At 43.1% G+C, this 21,669-nt stretch overlaps 1 protein-coding gene across 3 annotated transcripts in view; it reads left to right on the top strand.

The window, feature by feature from the left end:
• The window catches only part of CEMIP (cell migration inducing hyaluronidase 1), a 166,975-nt gene that overhangs the window by 96,577 nt on the left and 48,729 nt on the right, over positions 1–21,669 (top strand). For all 3 annotated transcript variants that reach the window (XM_075345921.1, XM_075345919.1, XM_075345920.1), the window contains one exon: positions 949–1,140. In XM_075345921.1, coding sequence (XP_075202036.1) covers positions 949–1,140 — 192 coding nt within the window. The remainder of the gene's footprint in view (positions 1–948; positions 1,141–21,669) is intronic.

Genomic DNA, 21,669 nt, shown 5'->3' with positions numbered 1-21,669 from the left:
GATGTTGGCAGGGTGTCAAACGGATCAGTATGTCGGCTGCTTCCCTAAAACGAACACATTTTTTAAAAATGAACGACGTGTCAACGATCCACGATTTTCATCCTATTTGCGATCGTTCAGAGTCGCCCGTAGGTGTCACACGCAACGACGTCGCAAATGATGCCGGATGTGCATCACGGAATCCGTGACCCCGACGACATATCTCCCGATAGATCGATGCATGTAATGGGGCCTTAAGAATGAGCGTCTTTAAAAATATAATAAAAATATTTATTAAATGTGGTACATTAACCAAAAACAGAATGAGTTAACTTAATGTATTTTGGAAAATATTTTTCACTCAAATTGGCATTCATACACAATTGTCAACTGCATCATCCTTCCCACATGTTAGAAGTAAAGTTATGTTCTTCTCCTTCTCAAAATTAATTTGTTACGGGTGTTAGAATATCCCACATGGAATTCAGTGGGATATTCAGGATGACTATTCTGTTCCATTTTTTTTATGTAACAACAAGGCATGTGCCCAGATTTATCTCATGTTCTCTCATATATCTAGTGACCTTTTCTGTCATGCTTTATATTAGATTGTAAGCTCCATGTGTTAAAAATATTCCAACATGTAGTTCCAATAGTGAGTAAAATAAGTAATATGTCGGCTCCACTGAATTTCTGAAGAATTTAGAATTAATTAATGACATTGAAATTTAGAAACCGCTGCTTTCAATTGCAGTAAATAATGTTGATACACAAGTTATATCCTCTAGAACATAAAAAAGACTTTAAATTAAAATATGTGGTTTCAATAAAGGAGAAAAAAATTACTTCTTTGACCCTCTGTTCTCATGAATGCCTAGCTCAATTCTGTATGAAGTCAAGAAGTAAAAAGAATATGATTCTTGGTAGAAGCAAAAAAAAATAAAAATGATCCTATGCTATGTTTTACAGTGAAGCCCAGGCTGACGATGACTGTTGACACCAATGTGAACAGCACCATTCTGCATCTGGCAGATAATGCCCGTTCTTGGAAAGCTGGAGATATCATCGTGGTGACCAGTACTGACTATAGCATGTACCAAGCGGAAGAGTTCAAAGTACTCCCCTGCAGAGCCTGCACACCCAATCAGGTCAAAGTGGAAGGTATGGAGAACTCTAAAGACTTCTTATCCCTGCTCATACGGTAGATATATATGTGAAGAAGTCAGTAAATAGTATTTGTCAGCCCTGTACCTATAACTCGCTTTTCAATTCATGATTCTAAAAAAATTACATTTAAACACCAACTTATCATCACCACCACTGTACTACAGCCCAGCAAGGTCTGTGTATCTCTTCATTGTCAGAACATAGGAATGTCTCTACATGCCACAATAATAGTAGGGGTCTAAGGGGATAGCTATTCTCCTTGAGGAGACTGACACATCATAGTATCATAGTATCATAGTTTTTAAGGTTGAAGGGAGACTCTAAGGGGCACTTTGCACACTGCGACATCGCAGGTGCGATGTCGGTGGGGTCAAATTGAAAATGACGCACTTCCGGCATCGCATGCGACATCGCAGTGTGTAAAGGCTGGATGATACGATTAACGAGCGCAAAAGCGTCGTAATCGTATCATCGGTGCAGCGTCGGCGTAATCCATGATTACGCTGACGCGACGGTCCGATGTTGTTCCTCGCTCCTGCGGCATCACACATCGCTGTGTGTGAAGTTGCAGGAGCGAGGAACGTCTCCTACCGGCCTCACTGCGGCTTCCGTAGGATATGCAGAAGGAAGGAGGTGGGCAGGATGTTTACATCCTGCTCATCTCCGCCCCTCCGCTCTGATTGGCTGCCTGCCGTGTGACGTCGCAGTGACGCCGCACGACCCGCCCCCTTAACAAGGAGGCGGGTTGCCGGCCACAGGGACGTCGCACGGCAGGTGAGTGTGTGTGTGAAGCTGGCGTAGCGATAACTTTCGCTACGCCAGCTATCACCACATATCGCTGCTGCGACGGGGGCGGGCACTATCGCACTCTGCATCGCAGCATCGGGCTGCGATGTCGTAGTGTGCAAAGCCCGCCTAAGTCCATCTAGTTCAACCCGTAGCCTAACATGTTGATCCAGAGGAAGGCAAAAAAACCCCAATGTGGCAAACAAGTTCCAATGGGGAAAAAATTTCCTTCCTGACTCCACATCCGGCAATCAGACTAGTTCCCTGGATCAATACCCTGTCATAAAATCTAATATACATAACTGGTAATATTAAATTTTTCAAGAAAGGCGCCCAGGCTCTGCTTAAATGTTAGTAGTGAATCACTCATTACAACATCATGCGGCAGAGAGTTCCATAGTCTCACTGCTCGTACAGTAAAGAATCCTCGTCTGTGATTATGATTAAACCTTCTTTCCTCAAGACGTAGCGGATGCCCCCGTGTTCCAGTCGCAGGCCTAGGTGTAAAAAGATCTTTGGAAAGGTCTCTGTACTGTCCCCTCATATATTTATACATTGTGATTAGATCCCCCCTAAGCCTTCGTTTTTCCAAACTAAATAACCCCAAGTTTAATAACCTGTCTTGGTATTGCAGCCCACCCATTCCTCTAATAATCTTGGTCGCTCTTCTCTGCACCCTCTCCAGTTCAGCTATGTCCTTCTTATATATCGGTGACCAGAATTGTACACAGTATTCTAAGTGCGGTCGCACTAGTGACTTGTACAGAGGTAGAACTATATTTTTTTCATGAACACTTATACCTCTTTTAATACATCCCATTATTTTATTAGCCCTGGCAGCAGCTGCCTGACACTGTCCACTAAAGTGAAGTTTACCATCCACCCATACACCCAAGTCTTTTTCTGTGTCTGTTTTACCCAGTGTTCTACAATTAAGTACATAATCATAAATGTTATTTCCTCTACCCAAGTGCATGACCTTACATTTATCTACATTAAACTTCAATTGCCACTTCTCAGCCCAATCCTCCAATTTACATAAATCTCCCTGTAATACAAAATTATCCTCCTCTGTATTGATTACCCTGCAGAGTTTAGTATCATCTGCAAATATTGAAATTCTACTCCGCATGCCCCCAACAAGGTCATTTATAAATATGTTGAAAAGAAGCGGGCCCAATACTGACCCCTGTGGTACCCCACTATGAACTGAGACCCAGTCCGAGTACGTACCATTAATAACCACCCTTTTTTTCCTATCACTGAGCCAGTTTTTAACCCAGTTACACATATTTTCCCCTATCCCCATTATTCTCATTTTATGTACCAACCTTTTGTGTGGCACCGTATCAAAAGCTTTTGAAAAGTCCATATACACAACATCCACTGCATTTCCCTGGTCCAGGCTTGAACTTACCTCTTCATAGAAGCTGATCAAATTAGTTTGACAGGATCGATCCCTCATAAACCCATGTTGATACTCTGTCATAAGGTTATTTTTCTTGAGATACTCCAGTATAGCATCTCTCAAGAAACCCTCAAGGATTTTACCAACCGTAGAGGTTAAACTTACCGGCCTATAATTTCCCGGCTCAGTTTTTGTCCCCTTTTTGAATATTGGCACCACATCCTGCGGTACTGACCCTGTTATTAAGGAATCTGAGAAGATTAAAAATAATGGTCTATCTATCACAGAACTCAATTCCTGTAGTACTCTGGGGTGTATGCCATCCGGGCCCGGAGATTTGTCAACCTTAGTGATTTCGAGGCAGCGGCGCACTTCCTGCTGGGTTAAGCAGGTAATATTCAAGGGTGAATTTATGGTATCACTTGTCATATCATCTGCCATGGCATTTTCTGGTATAAAAACCGTAGAAAAAAAGTCATTCAGCAGGTTGGCTTTACCCTCATCCCCTTCCACCATTTCACCAAGACTATTTTTAAGGGGGCCAACACTTTCGCTTTTCAGATTTTTACTGTTTATGTAGTTAAAGAATATTTTAGGATTATTTTTACTTTCTCTCGCAATGAGTCTCTCTGTCTCAAACTTAGCTAACTTAATTTGCTTTTTACATATTTTATTTAATTTTCTATAATTATATAATGCCTCATCACTACCTACCCTCTTTAATTCTTTTAAGGCTTTCTGTTTTTCTTTTATTGCTTCCCTTACAGCTCTATTTAGCCATAGGGGTTTCCTCCTATTTCTAGCATGTTTGTTCCCATAGGGTATATTTTCTGCACAAGCCCTATTCAGGATGCTCATAAAAGTCTCCCATTTGCTTTGTGTACTTTTATTACTTAGTACATCATCCCAGTTTATTGCACTAAGATCATCTCTCAACCTTTTAAAATTTGCTTTCCTGAAGTTTAGTGTCCTTGTAGCCCCTCTACTAGACATCTTACTAAAGAATACATGAAAACTTATTATTTTGTGATCACTATTCCCCAAGTAACCCCCAACTTGTATATTTGATATGCGGTCTGGCCTATTGGTTAGTACAAGGTCTAGTAGTGCTCCCCCTCTTGTGGGGTCCTGTACCATTTGTGAAAGGTAATTATCTTTCATTGTTATCAAAAATCTATTTCCTTTGCTGGAACTGCAAGTTTCTGTTCCCCAATTTATATCAGGATAGTTAAAGTCCCCCATAATAATTACCTCTCCGAGACTCGTTGCTTTATCAATTTGCTTTATGAGGAGATTCTCTACCTCTTCCATAATATTCGGCGTCTTATAACACACCCCTATCAGTATTTTATTATTCATTCTCCCCCCCCTTATCTCCACCCATAGGGACTCTACATTCTCAGTACCCTCACATATGTTGTCACGCAGGATGGGTTTTAAGGATGATTTTACATATAGACACACACCTCCCCCTCGCTTATTTGTACGGTCATTCCTGAATAGGCTATAACCCTGTAAATTAACAGCCCAGTCATAGCTCTCATCCAGCCATGTCTCTGATATCCCCACTATATCATAATTTTCTTCCAACAATATTAATTCTAATTCCTCCACCTTATTTGTGAGGCTTCGGGCATTAGTGTACATGCACGTTACGTATGACTCTGTACCTATATTCCTGCTTACTGTATTGACTGTCCTAACCCTTCCCCCCGTACCACCCCCAATTTCATTACTTGTGCCCTGGTCACTATCTGCACTACATTCCCCTTCTATAAAGTGAACACCCTCGCCCCCCATTCCTAGTTTAAACACTCCTCCAACCTTCTAGCCATTTTCTGCCCCAGCAGAGCTGCACCCTCCCCATTAAGATGCAGCCCATCCCTAGCATAGAATCTGTAGCCAACTGAAAAGTCGGCCCAATTCTCCAGGAACCCAAAACCCTCTTTCCTACACCAATTCCTGAGCCACCTGTTAACCTCCCTGATCTCTCTTTGCCTCTCTGGTGTGGCTCGTGGCACAGGTAGTATTTCCGAAAATACCACCTTTGAGGTCCATGCTTTAAGCTTACAACCTAATTCCCTGAAATCATCTTTAAGGACCTTCCACCTACCTCTAACTTTGTCATTTGTGCCAATGTGTACAATGACCGCTGGGTCCTCCCCAGCCCCTCCCAGTAATCTGTCAACCCGATCAGCGATGTGCCGAACTCGAGCGCCAGGAAGACAACACACTGTTCGGCGATCCCTGTCTTTGTGACAGATTGCCCTATCTGTCCCCCTAATAATTGAGTCCCCCACTACCAGTACCTGTCTTGCCTGCCCTGCACTCCTATTCCCCCCCTTACTGGAGCAGACACTCCTCTGGCATTCAGAGGTCATGCCTTGCTGCAGCAATGCTACCCCTGTAATGACATCCCCCTCATCTGCCAAGTTTGCAAACCTATTGGGGTGTGTCAGTTCAGGACTAGCCTTCCTAGCACTTTTCCCTTTACCCCCCTTTCTAACTGTCACCCAGCTACCTACCTCACCGTCCTGCCGCTCCCTACTACAATCCTCCCCCACATCTGACCCAGCAAGCTGCTGCTCAGTGAGCAGCACACTCCTTTCCATATTGCTAATGCATCTCAGAGTTGCCAGCTGCTCATTTAGATCCAGTATCTGGGCTTCCAAACGTGCAACTTGCGCACATCTCGAACAACAGTATGCACCCTCGAACGGCTTTTCAAGGACTGCATACATGAGACAAGATGTACACTGGATCGCATTAGCAATAGTGGAGCACATTTTCTAATGGGGATAGCACTAAACAAATGTTAAGTAATTAAACAACTAAATACAAACAATTCTACTCACACTTACTTTTGCTCACACTTTGCTCACTCACGCTCACAATGAAGAAGACAGGCTAAAATTTGCACGCCGCTAGGCGCGCGGCTTTCAGAAGTCTTCCTTCCTTCCTAACGGCCAAAACCCGGTTCTCCTTGAGCTCGCGGTGACTCTTCACTTATCCCAGAAGGCACTGGGAATATGCAAATTATCCTCGCAAGACTCCTTCCCTGGCTTTGAATGAATCCAGCATTCCACATGAATCCAGCATTCCAGTAGTGAGGAGACTTTAGCAATGCTCCTCTGGGAAATAGGCAGATTGTCTTTTCAGTGAGAAAGTAGACAAACTCTAGTGCTACCTATTGTTTGCACTGATGAGGGACAGCAATCCCGAAACACCTTGTCTTCAAATTGAGGTTCTGATCTGGCATAAATCCTAAGTCACATGACAAGGCTCGTTAAAGGGTCCCTTTTGACTTTTAGGATTGCTACTTCCAATAGTTGGCACAAGAGTTTGTCTAATTCCTCCCTGAAGAGATAATTTGTATAATAGCAGTAAAGGGATGTTTTCTACATCATTTTAAATACTTAACGCTTGCACCAGCACCAAGTAATCCTGGACCTAGCAGCTTGAGAGAGGCATGACTATCTGGGTTAATATTTTTTACAGATGTGGCGCCAAATGTAGGGCAGACTGGGGTACACCACAACTCTGCCCTACCGGGGCCTGTATGCTCCTTGGGATAGCTCTTTCATTCTCTGGGAGATAAGTTGCCACAAGAGCTGTCTGGCTGCAGCTTTCTCTTCTCTTCTCACCGAAGACACACGAATGTTCATTCAAGACTATCATTTGCATATATTGAGGAGTCAGGAATGGTGATGAGTGAGTACTACCATGCTCGGGTGCTCGTTACTTGTAACAAGCAGTTGTATGCTTATATGGGCTTGACTTTTGTACCGAGTATAATGGAAGTCAAGGGGAACTCTAGTTTTTTTTCTGGAAGATTTCCCAAGAAAATGCTTGAGTTCCCCCATTGACTTCCTTTATACTTGGGTACTTGGGTTGTCGTGCCCATTAGAGCATCCAACTGCTTGTGATGAGCACCGAGCACCCAAGCATGGTAGTGCTCGCTAATCGCTAGTCTGGAATAATTGATGTCTGCCAAATGAGCTTTTAAACAGATCTTTATGACATGTGTATGACAGCTTTGGACACAAGGACCAATGTATCAAATATTGTATTGCTAATATGGCTATGAAGGTTCATGTGTTTTTATAATTTAGTTACTCTTTGAATCCCTTTCAGTTAATAGAATGGGAAATGCCTATCGACCTCGGCTAATCCTTCTTTTCATAATGCTTGATACTTATCACATATTTTGATAACACTCTCTCTCTATGAATTATTTCCATTTCTAAGATCAGTCGGGTGGTCCCAGTCTGACCGCTCCATGGTGGGTTTTTTTTTTCATTCCGATAAGTTGTTGTTTATCACTATCTAAAAAAACCTCATTGTGTTTTCTGATTGTTTCCTGTAGAAAGATGGGGAGACCTGATAAGTAGTGGAACATTCCTCCCCGTTTATATGTCACCTATATCTTCTGTATCTAGGCTGCAGGGGGGTAATGGCCTTTGTGGAAACTTGTATTGGGATAATTGTATCCAACCGATGTGACTTGGATTGCTTTGCCAAGGGAAAGGTTGGCCATTTTTCAAAGAAAATAAAAGCGGTCAGGAAAGTGTAATAGAGAGGGGATAAAAAGCAAGCGGTGCAGTGAACGGCAGAGTTCAGCCAGAGAGGCATGGACTGTAAGTGTATGAGAGGTCATGGAGCCGGCTCCTCTGATTCTCTATATACGCACATATCTGTATAAACCAACAAAATCGATAATGTTTAAATATTTAGCAAACACTTGGACGTGGAACAAGAAGTTTAATAGACCTGTTTATTTAGATCTGTATTAACGTGTTCTGCAGCATTTACAGTCAGTGGAGGCAGTATACGTACCGGGCACAAAGTGTCAGAGGAAATCACAGATTCAAGGGTGATTTATCTAAAGCTAAAAAAAATGTAAGCAAAACGCCACCATGCTGTATAGGGAGTTTACTCTCACATCAGGCAGTGCTAATTCATAGTGGCAGGTCAGGCTTAATGAAGGAGTAATATGTTTATACATTACCTCTGGTTTTCCTTTACCTTCATTAAAGGGATGGAAACGTATACATTTGTGACAGGTACAAAGAAGCTTTTTAGTATAGGGGCAGCTTGTATTTCACTATGCTGTGAATCATTGCCGAAGCTTTTCCTGCTCCTTTCTAAACATCTGTATTTTCCTATTTGACGCTCATTTTGTCTGATTTATGGCACATATACAGACAGTGATCTGCCGTCCACTCTTATCTGATAAGTGTGATCTCTAGCTGCTGGGGACGACATGTCAAGATGGTTCAGTGCTCCATTACTTCATATACACATAACATCCTCTTTCCTGAGGCAGATCTCATCATTGCAGAAGAATTCCATATACACCACAAAACCAGAGCACAAAGTGTTAGACAAAATGCAAAAAAGTCCATTTCTGTGTAGAATACATAACTTTTATAGAATCCGATCATGTGGGTATGAAAGGCATGGTTTCTTCAAAAAATGACATTGTTTAAAATCAGTTTGTATAGTAAGTGTATCTTTTATTTATTTTTAATTTTCTTTATCACTATCTATATTAAAGAAATAGATCAGAAATCTTGTAACTTTTATAGAGGTTGTTCACTACTTTTACATTGATGGCCTATCCATAGGATAGGTCACCAATGTCTGATCGGCCGGGGTTCAACACCCCGTGTGCCGCCCCAGGACTATGGGGTAGTCGGTCCCGGGCGGTGTATTGTTGGGGAGATGTCACTGGGTGGCCGTTGCCCGGTTCTGTGACCCTGGGGGTCGCTTTTAAAAGGGGGAATATTTACAGGGAAGATAAAATAAAAGTTTTTGTCGTGACGCCACTTGCGGGTTGCGGCTATTTAAGTGGAGCCGACGCTGCACAGTTCTCACTACTGGGGCTGGTGTTAGTGGCAGCCTAAATGTTGGGCCCTCCGCAAGTAGGGACAGGCCCCAGGGGATAGATGATGTTGTTGGGCGCGGAAAGAAGGTAGGCCACACAAGGGATTGGAGTGTAACTGGTTTCTTTACTCACAGTGTTGTTATGGCTGGTAACCCGAGGAAGGCTGGGCCTGACCACTGGTCCCCTTAGTCCCAGTGCCGGTGTGGTAATCTGGTGGCTTCTTTCCCCTGCACCTGTCTCTGGCTGGTGGATCCCCATGGCTTGGAGCGTCTGGGGGTCCCCTCTCGTTCAGTCTTAGTCTGTGTAACAGGTAGCTTGAACCCTGTGGGGTCGGTTTCTCTGGTCCTGTTCCCCGATTCTCCTGTTGCTATTGTGTCCCGAACTTTATGGTCAATGAGGTCCTGGATGGTCCCATCACTGTGCAGATTTTATCAGGTTTGCCTGGAGCGTTTGCCTGACCTAGGATTCTGTACCCCGTTAGTGCTATGGTTCTTGGAGTACTCCAACGTACTCCTCTGGCAACCACACACCTGGGCCCTCAGGTCACCATTACACTCTCCTGTCAGTGTGGTTACGTCTGTCTCCTCTCACTTCCACTTACTGACTGTCTGATCCCTCCCCTCTGGTTGTCGTCTAGTGGACTGGATCGGCTCCACCCCTAGGTGGCCATCCATTGGGTCCAACCCTAGCCTGTCACCAGTCTTTGGGAATGGGAAAAAACAGGGATTAAAATGAATGTTTTGCTGTTACCAGCACTAGTCTTCTGGGTCCCTGGGGGTAGGCCCTGCATCTTTGACAGGATGCAGTACCTGGTAGCTCCTGGTGGCTTCAGGGGCACTACACCCACACTCCCGCCGATCAGCTGTTCCCAGTCCTGGCAGGAGGCATCCAGAAATGTTTACTTCCAGCGTGGCTCTGTCTTCTGATAGCGGCCAAGGCCGGGTACTGCACATTCTCCTCCTATTGATTAGATTGGGAGACTGATGTGCAGTAGCCAGCAGCAGCCACTTCCAGAAGACATAACAGCGCCGGAACTGAGCATTTCTGACTGCCTACTACCACCACTGGAACCAGTGGGAGTGCGGGATGTTGGACCCCGGCCAATCAGACATTGATGACCTATCATAGGCCATCAATGTAAAAGTAGTAGGCAACCCCTTTAAGCTGGCCACTAGGCCTTATACTAGATTCATGCTTTCTACCCTCTAAAGATGACTAGAGAGGAGTGAACCCGACCTGTAAAGGATGGGGTTTGTACTGCACACTGAGCATCGCTGTGCTCTGGTACACTCAGTGCTCGGCCAAGTGCGAGACACTTGCAGTCTCTGAATGGCTCACACTGGGGTAAAATCAACGTTAACGGATGTAGTGTGCAAAAAAAACCCCGCTGTCTTCCCCAGAATTGCTCTGTATATGGCTGGCTGTATGTGATCAGAGAGCTGAACTGCCCAATCATTGACTGCCATTATACTCGTTATTCGAATCGAGCCCATTGGTTTGGGTTCCCATTGACTTTTATATAGGGTTTGAGGGCCGAGAACAAGTTCAGATCAAGTCTGAGTCCCAATACAAACTTTTATCTAAAGTCTGGTCATATCCAGCGAATCCAAACATCCACGGGTCCTCTCAGCTCTAGTTTTTAGTAGTCTCATTATCTTCATAGACAGGATTCCAATGAAGAGTAACCCCTCTATTTAAGTGGATAACACAGAACTCACCATTCACAGTGATGACACAGATCACTTGTTCTCCCCGCCCTGACAACATGCGAAGAAAATCCTTCAATTTAATTCATAAGGGTCTGCGTTAGTCTATTGCTGTTGATGTCCTTGTGGTGACACATAGTGAATCTACTATTAGGCCTAAGGGGCACTTTGCACACTACGACTTCACAGCTGCGATGTCGGTGGGGTCAAATCGAAAGTGACGCACATCCGGCATCGCAGTCGATATCGTAGTGTGTAAATCCTTTTTGATACGATTAACGAGCGCAAAAGCGTCGTTATTGTATCATCGGTGTAGGGTCCGGCATTTCCATGAATTGGAAAATACCGATGTTACGATGTTGTTCCTCGTTCCTGCGGCAGCACACATCGCTGTGTGTGAAGCCGCAGGAGTGAGGAACATCTCCTACCTATGTCCTGCGGCTCACGCCGGCTATGCGGAAGGAAGGAGGTGGGCGGGATGTTTACGTCCCGCTCAACTCCGCCCCTCCGCTTCTATTGGCTGCCTGCCGTGTGACGTCGCTATGACGCCGCACGACCCGCCCCCTTAATAAGGAGGCGGTTCGCCGGCCAGAGCGACGTCGCAGGGCAGGTGAGTGCATGTGAAGCTGCCATAGCGATAATGTTCGCTACGGCAGCTATCACCATGATATCGCAGCTGCGACGGGGGCGGGGACTATCGTGTACGGCATCGCAGCATCGGCTTGCGATGTCGTAGTATGCAAAGTGCCCCTTACAGGCAGTGTAACAATTGCAAGATTTGTGATAAAAAAAAAAATAGATGGTGATATGAAAATAAAAAATGAAAAACCCTGGACAGACCAAATGTAGTTGCTAAAGCACGTAATATAAAATAGTTAAAAACAAAAACTTCCATACTCCCCTTCTGGACTGGCACTGCTCATCCTGTGCCTCCTGGCGGTCACATGACATTATGTGGATGTCACACTCTGACAGAATAGTGAAGGCTGCAGCTGATCAGTGGCCTATAATGGGCAGCAGCGGTCAGGTGAGGAGCAGTGCCAGCCAAGGTTTTTTTCATTTTATGTGGGGCATTTTAGCATTTAAGAATGGGTTGTCCGGTTGTGAACAAAGTGATGATGTGTCTTCAGATATCTTTTCAGAATAAGCGATTATGTGTGTACATGAAGAATAATACGATTTCTGGTCATTATATGACTGGAATCCTTCTGCTATCTTCCCCTGCACTACAAGCCCCTGCTTTTTCTCCTTGTGTCTCTCTGCTTTTGTTCCCCTCCAGCATCTCCCCTCTCCATAGACTTTTATAGGCAGCAGATGTCATTTCATCCTTCACTGATGATTTGTAGATGGATTTCAATAGCTTTTTAGAGTTAATGATCAGCGCAGGAGACAAGAAGTGACATAAATGTGGAAAGAAACGAGATTCTCTAATTTAAATATATCACAAAGGTTTATATCTTCACTTCTACTGTTAATTCTAAAAATAGATAAAGCCGTAGTTACTTTTTAACATAAAAACCTGAATTAAATGGGTCCTTTCTAATGACACATTCCACGTAGCATTACGGCCGGCCTAGTAGGTCTCAATGTAGCAAATCTTCATACGTCTGTCACATCCTTGTCAAATTGGCAAATCATATAGGGGCCTGTGGATCTGAACCAGTAGTAGGACCTGCTCTTCGGTCACATTACTACACTTACCTGATTTCCTTTGTGGACTGCTTAAACTTGGGAATTAAGAACCTGGCAGGATATAGGCATCTTTACCTGAGACCCCATCAACAGCGAAGTCCTGGTGGTGTAGATACTAATCCCTCCTGGTAGACCTATACCCCTTCCATTACTATAATGGAACTGAAAGAAGAAGTAACCCTTCACTACCTAAACAGTCAGCTTCTGTTATCTGTCTGGATCCCCTCAGCTAAACTGGATGTACCGTCCATGTATCTAACTCTAGTGGCTTTATCACACTGGCCTGTAAAAATCTGGTCAGAATCCACTCCTGAAAAGTTGGATGAGTGGAATCGTTTGTCATGCGACTGTGTGTTTCCTTTCTCGCCCAGTATCTATATGCCATCCGTATGCAATGCGTTTTTTTTTCTCATAAACTTGTATTCTACAGTCATTTACAGTGTCCTATGCTACAGAATGGTAATGTAGCCATAAAAAATGGATGCCACTAGGATGGTCCATGTGCAGTCTGATTATTATTTATATATATATATATATATATACATACCGTATTTTTTGGACTATAAGATGCACTTTTTTTCCCCCAAATGTTGGGGGAAAGTGGGGGGTGCGTCTTATGGTCTGAATACAGGGCTGCGGGGAATGAGGGTGCTGCGATGGAGCGGGTCATCGGGGGCACGAGCAGGCTGTAGCAGCCTGCTGTGACCACGTGGACCCGCTCATTTAATATGCACACCCATCATCCCGCCCATCATCTCTCAGCGCTGAAGCTGGCACTGACCGGTGGGCGGGATGATGGGCGGGGGATAAACAGCCGGCCCGCATGATCACCCCTGGCAACTACAGCCTGGAGTGATCATGTGCGGCTGTATTCACTGCTCCCCGTGCATGATCATCAGCGCGGGGGGCAGTGAATCAGTACACATTACTCACCGTTCCCCTGCAGCACCGCGATCTCCTCCTGTCTTCTCCGGTCAGCTGACTTGCGTGGAGACTAGCGCCGCGCACAGCGATGACATCATCGCTGTGCGCATGTGTCCACACGGGACAGACAGGAGGAGATTGCGATGCTGCAGGGGAACGGGGATGCCTGGGGAGTATATGAGCAGCAATGGGGAGTATATGAGCAGCAATGCAGCAATGGGGAGTATATAAGCAGCCTGGGGAGTATATGAGCAGGCTGGGGAGTATATGAGCAGCAATGGGGAGTATATGAGCAGCCTGGGGAGTATATGAGCAGCCTGGGGAGTATGTGAGCAGGATGGGGAGTATGTGAGCAGGATGGGGAGTATGTGAGCAGGATGGGGAGTATGTGAGCAGGATGGGGAGTATATGAGCAGCATGGGGAGTATGTGAGCAGGATGGGGAGTATATGAGCAGGATGGGGAGTATATGAGCAGGACATTACCCCATAAGTGTCTGCAGCAGATCCTCGCCCCATAAGTGTGTTATGACCACATTTTTTGCTTAAAATTTTATTTTCCCATTTTCCTCCTCTAAAATCAGGGTGCGTCTTATGGTCAGGTGCGTCTTATAGTCCGAAAAATACGGTATGTATATGTATATATATATATATATATATATATATTATTTTTAATCGCACCCATTGACTTGCATGACGAGTCGTGTCCGATAGATGCAATCACAGCATGCTGCGATTTTTTTTTTTCATTATTCTCATTTGAGCTGAGGAAAAACTCGCACATCTGCTCTGCCTCATTGACTAACATTGGTCCGAGTGCAATGCAATTTTTTTTTCCTCATATTGCACTCATCCATTATATGCCATTGTGATCGTACACTTAGTTGGTGTTTGTATACAGTGCTTCATTCCCCTCTTCTGTCCATAGGATAACTAGTAGAGGACGTAGCCGGAGTAATAAATGGATGACTGCAGAAATACTCATAATAAGTCTACAGGAGAGCTTCATACATTTTTTTAATTACTATTTGTAGAATTTCTTTTTCATTAATGTGTAGATGCAAATAGACCCTACCATTCCTATAGATAGTGAATGAGCTTTGACTCTACAAATGTATTTATTTTAAAAGTGAGAAACAGCATTGGGCGTCAGTGGCGGCCATTGCAGATAGTTTATTGCTCCCCGGTCTGTGCTGTCCGGGCAGGCTCTAACAAGAGATGTCAGCACACAAGCTTTTCATGTCAGGGCTTCATCGGCTTCATCATGATCGCTGCATGTTCTATCTTTAGCACTAATCCTCCCATGATTTTTTGAAAAATGTTTTCAATGACAGAAACGGCTCTATAATCACAGCGAGACAGATGTTGAATATATTGTACTATTCTTTACTCTAAATGCCGGAGAACTGCAAACAAATAGCTATGCAATGCCAGGATGAAATGGGAGACGTGTGTAGAGATTTAGCCGGAGTAAAACATCTGGTTTATGCTATTTGTGCTTTTCAGGGGCGGTCATAGGGAACCGACACGTGAAGAAGACATGACATCAAGAAAGCTGTTTAACAGAAAGAATTAATATATTATTATTATTATTATTATTATTATTATTATTATTAAAGTGAACCTGTTAGGAGCAATATGCACCCAGAAGCACAAGCAGTTCTGGGTGCATATTGCTAATCCCTGTCTAACTGTCCCTATATCCAGTACCATAGATAAAGAGATCTTTAGAAAAAGTATTTTTAAAGATCAAATATCATATGCTAATGAGCGGAAGGACTAGTCACAGGGGCATTAGTTCCCCTGGCTAGTTGGCCCCCTTAGCATGTAAGTACACCCCTGTGGGTGTACTAACATGCTAATGAATGCGTAGCATCAGAGGGTGCTTGCGCTCACCTCTCTGCTGCCATCGCGTCTGACTCCTTGATTTTGGCTCAGTGCACATGATTTTGGACTTTTGGTCATGCGCACTATGAAGCCGGGTGTATGCATGCTGGTAGTGCGCACGACCGAAAGTCTGAGATCATGTGCACTGAGCCGAAATCAAGGAGTCAGACGTGATGGCAGAGGAGAGGTGAGAACGACCATCGTCTGAAGTTATCACAGTGAGAGAGTGAAAGTAAATAGTTGAAAAAAAGAACAGCTGAAGAACAAAGAATAGGTGACAGAGTGAAGACCCTAAAGTGATGATGTCTGCAATTTAAAAACAGTGCTACATTGTTTTTGCGATTTAAATCGGCTCATTAACAACTTTTGGGCCCATGGGCATCTCTGGACCATGCTCAGTACCCAGTGTGCACCCCTTTTCCTTATGGCATCCATACAACCTTGCAATTGTATTGCTTGCCTTGCAGAATAGAATAAATTTGCTCTATCCTCTTCAGGGCCATGGAATTAACTCTTTCCTTCACAATGTGATGGGGTTACTCACTCTGCTGGCTGTTTGACGTAGTACACAGGAATGCTTTCCAGTGGGTTTATTAAATACCACATAAACCACACCCCTGGTCACATAATACAAGGCCCCTTCCAGCTTAATGGCACACACACAAAGTTAGAGTCCGTGTAACTCTCGGTACAGACACACCGGTTCGGATATCCTTCTCTTCAGAAGTATCCCAGTGGAGGTATGTCCCTCTCTCCTCATTGACCCCAGTCAGTACACGCAACCCTCTTTTCAGAGGTTGCTCCCTGGAGGCATAGCAGTCTCCACACACTGACCATGTGTCAAACAATCAGTCTCCATTTTGACACGAGACATACCCATGGGCACAGGTGTGTGGATAGCCAGACCTGCCCGTCTCTCCAGCTATCCATAAAACCAGTCAGCTTCATAGCACTACAGGTTCCAGAGCAAACTCCAGGTTTATACCACCTCCATGATACATACCTTCCACCATATTACAACATGCACTGGTCTTCTTATTATATATCGTGCTAGCACTATTTGCATGTCAATGTGGATAATGACGGTTAGTAACAAAAAAGAGACAGCTGCACTCTGTACTATACGATATGTGTAACCATGAATATGGGGATATAGAGCTGCAATACTGCTATGGGAAACATGTAAAAAATGAGATACTTAGTATCTGCTAAGTATCTCATTTTTTACATTTCCCCTAGCAGTAATGCATGTCTATATCCCCATATTCATTGTTACACATATCTTAGCACTACAGAGTGCAGCTGTCTCTTTTTTGTCACTATGTTTCATGTCAGTATGCTCCTGATCACATTAGAGAGCTAGGAAGTGCCATCAGTCTTTTCTTAGATAATGAAGGTTGCCATCCTCCTCCTCAGGGCAGGGGGTGTGCGCTGGCTCACATTGGTGCTAAGCATGGTCTCCAGAAGCTAACTGCACCACTTTGTGCTCATTTTCATGCAGTCTGGCAGATGTTCTCTGTATACTGTATGACGGTCTGCAGGGATCCTGGAGACAAGTTCTTTAAAAACAAAATGAAGGTATAAAGACGAGGTGGCGCTAGTTTTAAATCTTTAGTAACCTTTCCTCTTCCAGTCTTCGATTGCTGATAACAATGGTCAGGAGGAGTGGGACCCCACAAATGTCACAGGTTGTATTGTCACTGCTGCTCTTTATACTGTAGTTATCACACACCATTCAATAGATTCAGCTGATATGTTTTAAAGCGCAAGCATTTTGGGAGTTATAAAGATATTGCTTTTATATTTGATAATGCGACACTAAATTCATTAACCAAGTTCAAATGGATCGTAATGTGAGAATTCGCTACAGGAATGGGTTAATATTAGACCATTTTGGTAAACTATATTTCCCCTCTATTCATTCATCAGCACAAAATCTGTTAGAATATAACAAAAACTATATTTAGAGTGGCCTGGCTCTGTTCTGTATTACACACACGGAGCACACACTCTGGCACCTCTTCTGACCCATCTTCACGCGCCATAAAATATTCAATCACTTGTCACTTAGTAATAAGAAACTTTGAAGAATAATATTTGTAATCATGTTCTAAAAAGGCTGCGTGGGTTATAAAATCTTTAGGCCATGAGTCAGGACCTGGATTACCAAAAACAAATCTAATCTACTGCTAATTGCAGCTCTGACCGCTCTGGCAATTCTTCTCCATGTACTTCACCATGATGGGACACTTAGGAGCACAGAATACATAGACGACTACTACAGACATGTTGTTCTAACATGAGAGCCGGAATGAAGTGGTATTAAGAGACTACTCACTGGTGAGGAGCGAAGGGGTTTGAGGAGTATATAAACAATGAAAATATGTTACAAAACACTGGATACATTATTCCATAAACCAATAAGGCATTGAAAAAAATTCTATAGTACTTTTTTATGCAATACATTTTCTTTAGTTCCAATACATTGAGGACATTTTGGGTGAGCATCTGCAGTTTGAATTAGTAAGCAGACTAATGCGGGCGTCACACGGTATGATATATCTGGCGATATGTCGTCGGGGTCACGTCGTTAGTGACGCACATCCGGCATCGTCAGGGATATCGTGAAAGATATCATAACATATGTACAAAAATGTGAGGGGTGTACTCACTTTTGTGATATGCTGTATGTAGTTTTGAAGGGATCTAGAACCAGGACAGCTTTTCATTTTCTTTACACATAAACAACAGATGCTTTGAGGTAGAAATACATATTTTTTTTAATTCTGAGCCAACATCAGATATGACAAATGGTGTACTGATACATTGATAATATAAAGGGACATCATGTAAATATTGGGATTTGGGATTACAAGTGAACAGCGCATTCTATGTCAAATCTAGAGGTCTTGATAAAAATAAAATACTTTACGTTCCACATGTACATTGCAGATGACTCCTCCATGTACAGTCTCAATGTTGCACTTATGGGGCAAGAACATTTTGTTTTATATAAACATGACACTTGCTGACTCCTTGCAAAAATTCCTGAAAGAATCCTCCCGCCAGCTTTATTTATGTAACCTAAGATAATATAGTGTTACTTCAGTGTAAGATTAGATTTAGTATTTATCTTAGAATAACATTGAGGGTGGATAAGGAAGGGCTCGATAGAACTGGATGTTTTTGAAATAGATAATGAACTTGTATTCTGTAGCTTGAGAGCGGTCCGACCTGGAAACCTAGCCCACTTAGAACAATATGCTTTTCATTTTTTTATGAAGTATCCGTGAAATGAACCTTTTAGTGTTATTTTTATCAACTTTTAAACCAAAATTCCCCAAATGCTTTCAAAACGGAATTCCTTGTTTACATCACAATAATAATATTAATTAGCATATACATCAAGACAAGCTCCTAATGTGGGCGCTAAGTGTGTCCAAAGAGTGCTATTGACCCAACAGAGTATAAAAGATTATTTTGGCTTCAATCATGCCAGCTTATCACAAAAGGAAGGTATAACATAGCATTGTAGACCAGACTAGTAGCTTTTATACTTTTATTGTTATTTATTTTAGAGCATCATTGATTCCTTGGTGCTTTACATGGGAAAAGGGGTTTACATACAAATTACAATGAAAAAACTAACATTGACAGACTGATACAGAGGAAAGAGGATGCGACCCTTGTGGTCTACACGATAATGGTGAAACGGCAGCAGGGTAATGGCTTGCTGTAAGATTTCCTGAAGAGATGGATTTTCAGGTTTTTCCGTACAGGTTGGAATGTGGTGGATAATCAGATGTGTTGGGGCACGGAATTTAAGAGGATGGGGATACTTGGGAGAAGTCTTGCAGGCAATTGGGTGAGGAACATACGAGTGCGGAGGATAGAGGAAGCTCTTGGGAGGACTGGAGATTACTTGTGGGAAGATATTGGAGATTAGTTCAGATATATACAGTATATAGAGGAGACTGGTTATATACTGCTGTGTAAGTCAGTGTTAGCAGTTTGAACTGATTATGTTGGGGAATTGTGAGCCAATGAAGGGATTTGTAGAGGGGAGAAGCAGAGAAAATTAGTGAGAGGAAAGGTACATTTATCGGGCAGCAGTGTTAAGAATGAACTGGAGACCCCTGGTTGGACTTCAGGTTCTCTAGCGAATACAACCGGTTGATGGATGACTCGAAGTGATATCTTGGCATTTGTTGGATGTCTACCCCTGGAGGGACTGGCTCCCCTCCCCCTTCCCTTCTCCCACAGGCTGCTACCCTCCCCCACCTTCCCCCTTTCCCTCTTTTTTTTTTTCTTTCTCTTTTCTTCTTCTCCCTTTTTCCTTTGCTCTCTTTCTTCCTCTTCTCACCTCTCTGCTCTACCCTCATTCCTCTTCTCGTTCTCACCTTCTAGCCTCTCTTTGAGGGCTGTGGAGGAAGTTACTCTGCCGGTGTGCTCTCCATTTTCTTATTTCCTTTCTCTCTATTTCATCTTCCCCTTTAATAACTTCAAAATGCACAAACCTACATGCTAAGGGGGTAAGAACATTACTTGGAGCTGTATCTGTATATGGAATCTGATCGCCCCCATAGATATGTATAATGTGGTCAAGTTTAACTGATTTTGTACTGTTTGTTTTTTTTTAATAAATAAAGAATTTAAAAAAATAAAAAAAAAAGAATGAGCTGGAGAGGTGCAAGAATATTAGCAGGGAAACCACAGAGGAGGATGTTGCAGTAGCCAGGGCGGGAGATGATGAGGGCATGCACTAGCATTTTAGTAGATTCAGGGTTGAGGAAAGGAAGGACTCTGAAAATATTTTTTTTTGTAACAATGAAACGTCTTTTCCAACAGTAGGTTAGATCACAAGCCTCATTTGGGGGTATTAGGAGCTTTTTTTGGCATATGTATTAAATAGAATCCATTAAGAATTGAAGTGGTATAAAGCATGACTGAAGGGCCCCATAGACGAAACAAATATGGGCTGGCGAACAATGTCATTCATCAGTTGAATGAACAGTTGTTCGGTAACTAAACATCTCAAACTGGAACAGCCGTGTTTGATTTTTTAAATAGCCTGTATTTTCCTATGGATGTACAGTAGGATACATGCTTACATATTTACATGCATATAGATCAAACCCACCTGCATGGATCAGCATGTGTAAGCAATAGTTATTCCTATGTCCCCTTAGTAGCTTCTAGTCTCTACTGCCATAATCAATATATCACAAAGTGACCACCCTTCTAGATCCCAATGGATAAACCCAATTTTAATTATTTACTCTTTGAAACTATTTCAGATTACTTAAGGCCCAGTCACACACAACGACTTACCAGCGATCCCGAAAACGATGCGACCTGATAGGGATCGCTGGTAAGTCGCTGGGAGGTCGCAGGTGAGATGTCACACAGTGAGACCTTACCAGCGATGCAGGAACGATACAGGACGCAGTAGCCACCTGTATAACGATCTCAGCAGTCACTGTGACCCTGTCACACAGTGTCAAACACAGCGATGTGTCCTGGACCATTCGGCAACGACTAGAGATCTCACAGCAGGGTCCTGATCGCTGGTAGGTGTCACACATAACAAGATCGCTAACGGGATCGTTACTGCATCACAGAAACCATGACTCAGCAGCGATCTCGCTAGCGATCTCATTATGTGTGATGGTACCTTAAGTTCTGAAGGATAATTTGGTGATGTAGTTGTGGTAACCTCTGTTTTATACATACACGCATTTATTTTTCTTACCTTGTATTACTTTTCAGAATTCTCTCCATTTCTCATTATAAAACTCTTTATTGTTGTACTTCTTATTTTTCCCTTACTAAACCAGTTTAACCCTGGCAGAAATAATCATGGAAACTCTCTGCTCCTGGTATTGTTAGTATAGGCGTTTGTTTTTTCAGGCTCTAAATTAAAGGCATTCCTTTATTTTAAATAGACCTTTAAAAGAGGGTTTTTTTGTTTTAGAATTAAATGTTCCAGAATATCTCTAGCGTTGTGGGCTGAGCCAGGTCTACAAAGCGAGTTTATATATAGACGGCACACGGTGCATTTTTGGCATTTTTCGGAGTGATTACAGCTTAGCATGACCTGCATTATGATTAAATTAAAAGCATACAAGTGGGACAGTCGCTCTGTTCAGCTTCACTAACAGACAACACATTTCATGCAAGGAAACAAAGAATGAATTTTATCTTAAACTGCTCCTGGAGTAATATTGTCTATGAC

Source organism: Anomaloglossus baeobatrachus, chromosome 4 (assembly GCF_048569485.1).
Source record: "Anomaloglossus baeobatrachus isolate aAnoBae1 chromosome 4, aAnoBae1.hap1, whole genome shotgun sequence".
Taxonomy (NCBI): domain Eukaryota; kingdom Metazoa; phylum Chordata; class Amphibia; order Anura; family Aromobatidae; genus Anomaloglossus; species Anomaloglossus baeobatrachus.
This window is presented reverse-complemented; position numbering and strand designations above follow the sequence as displayed.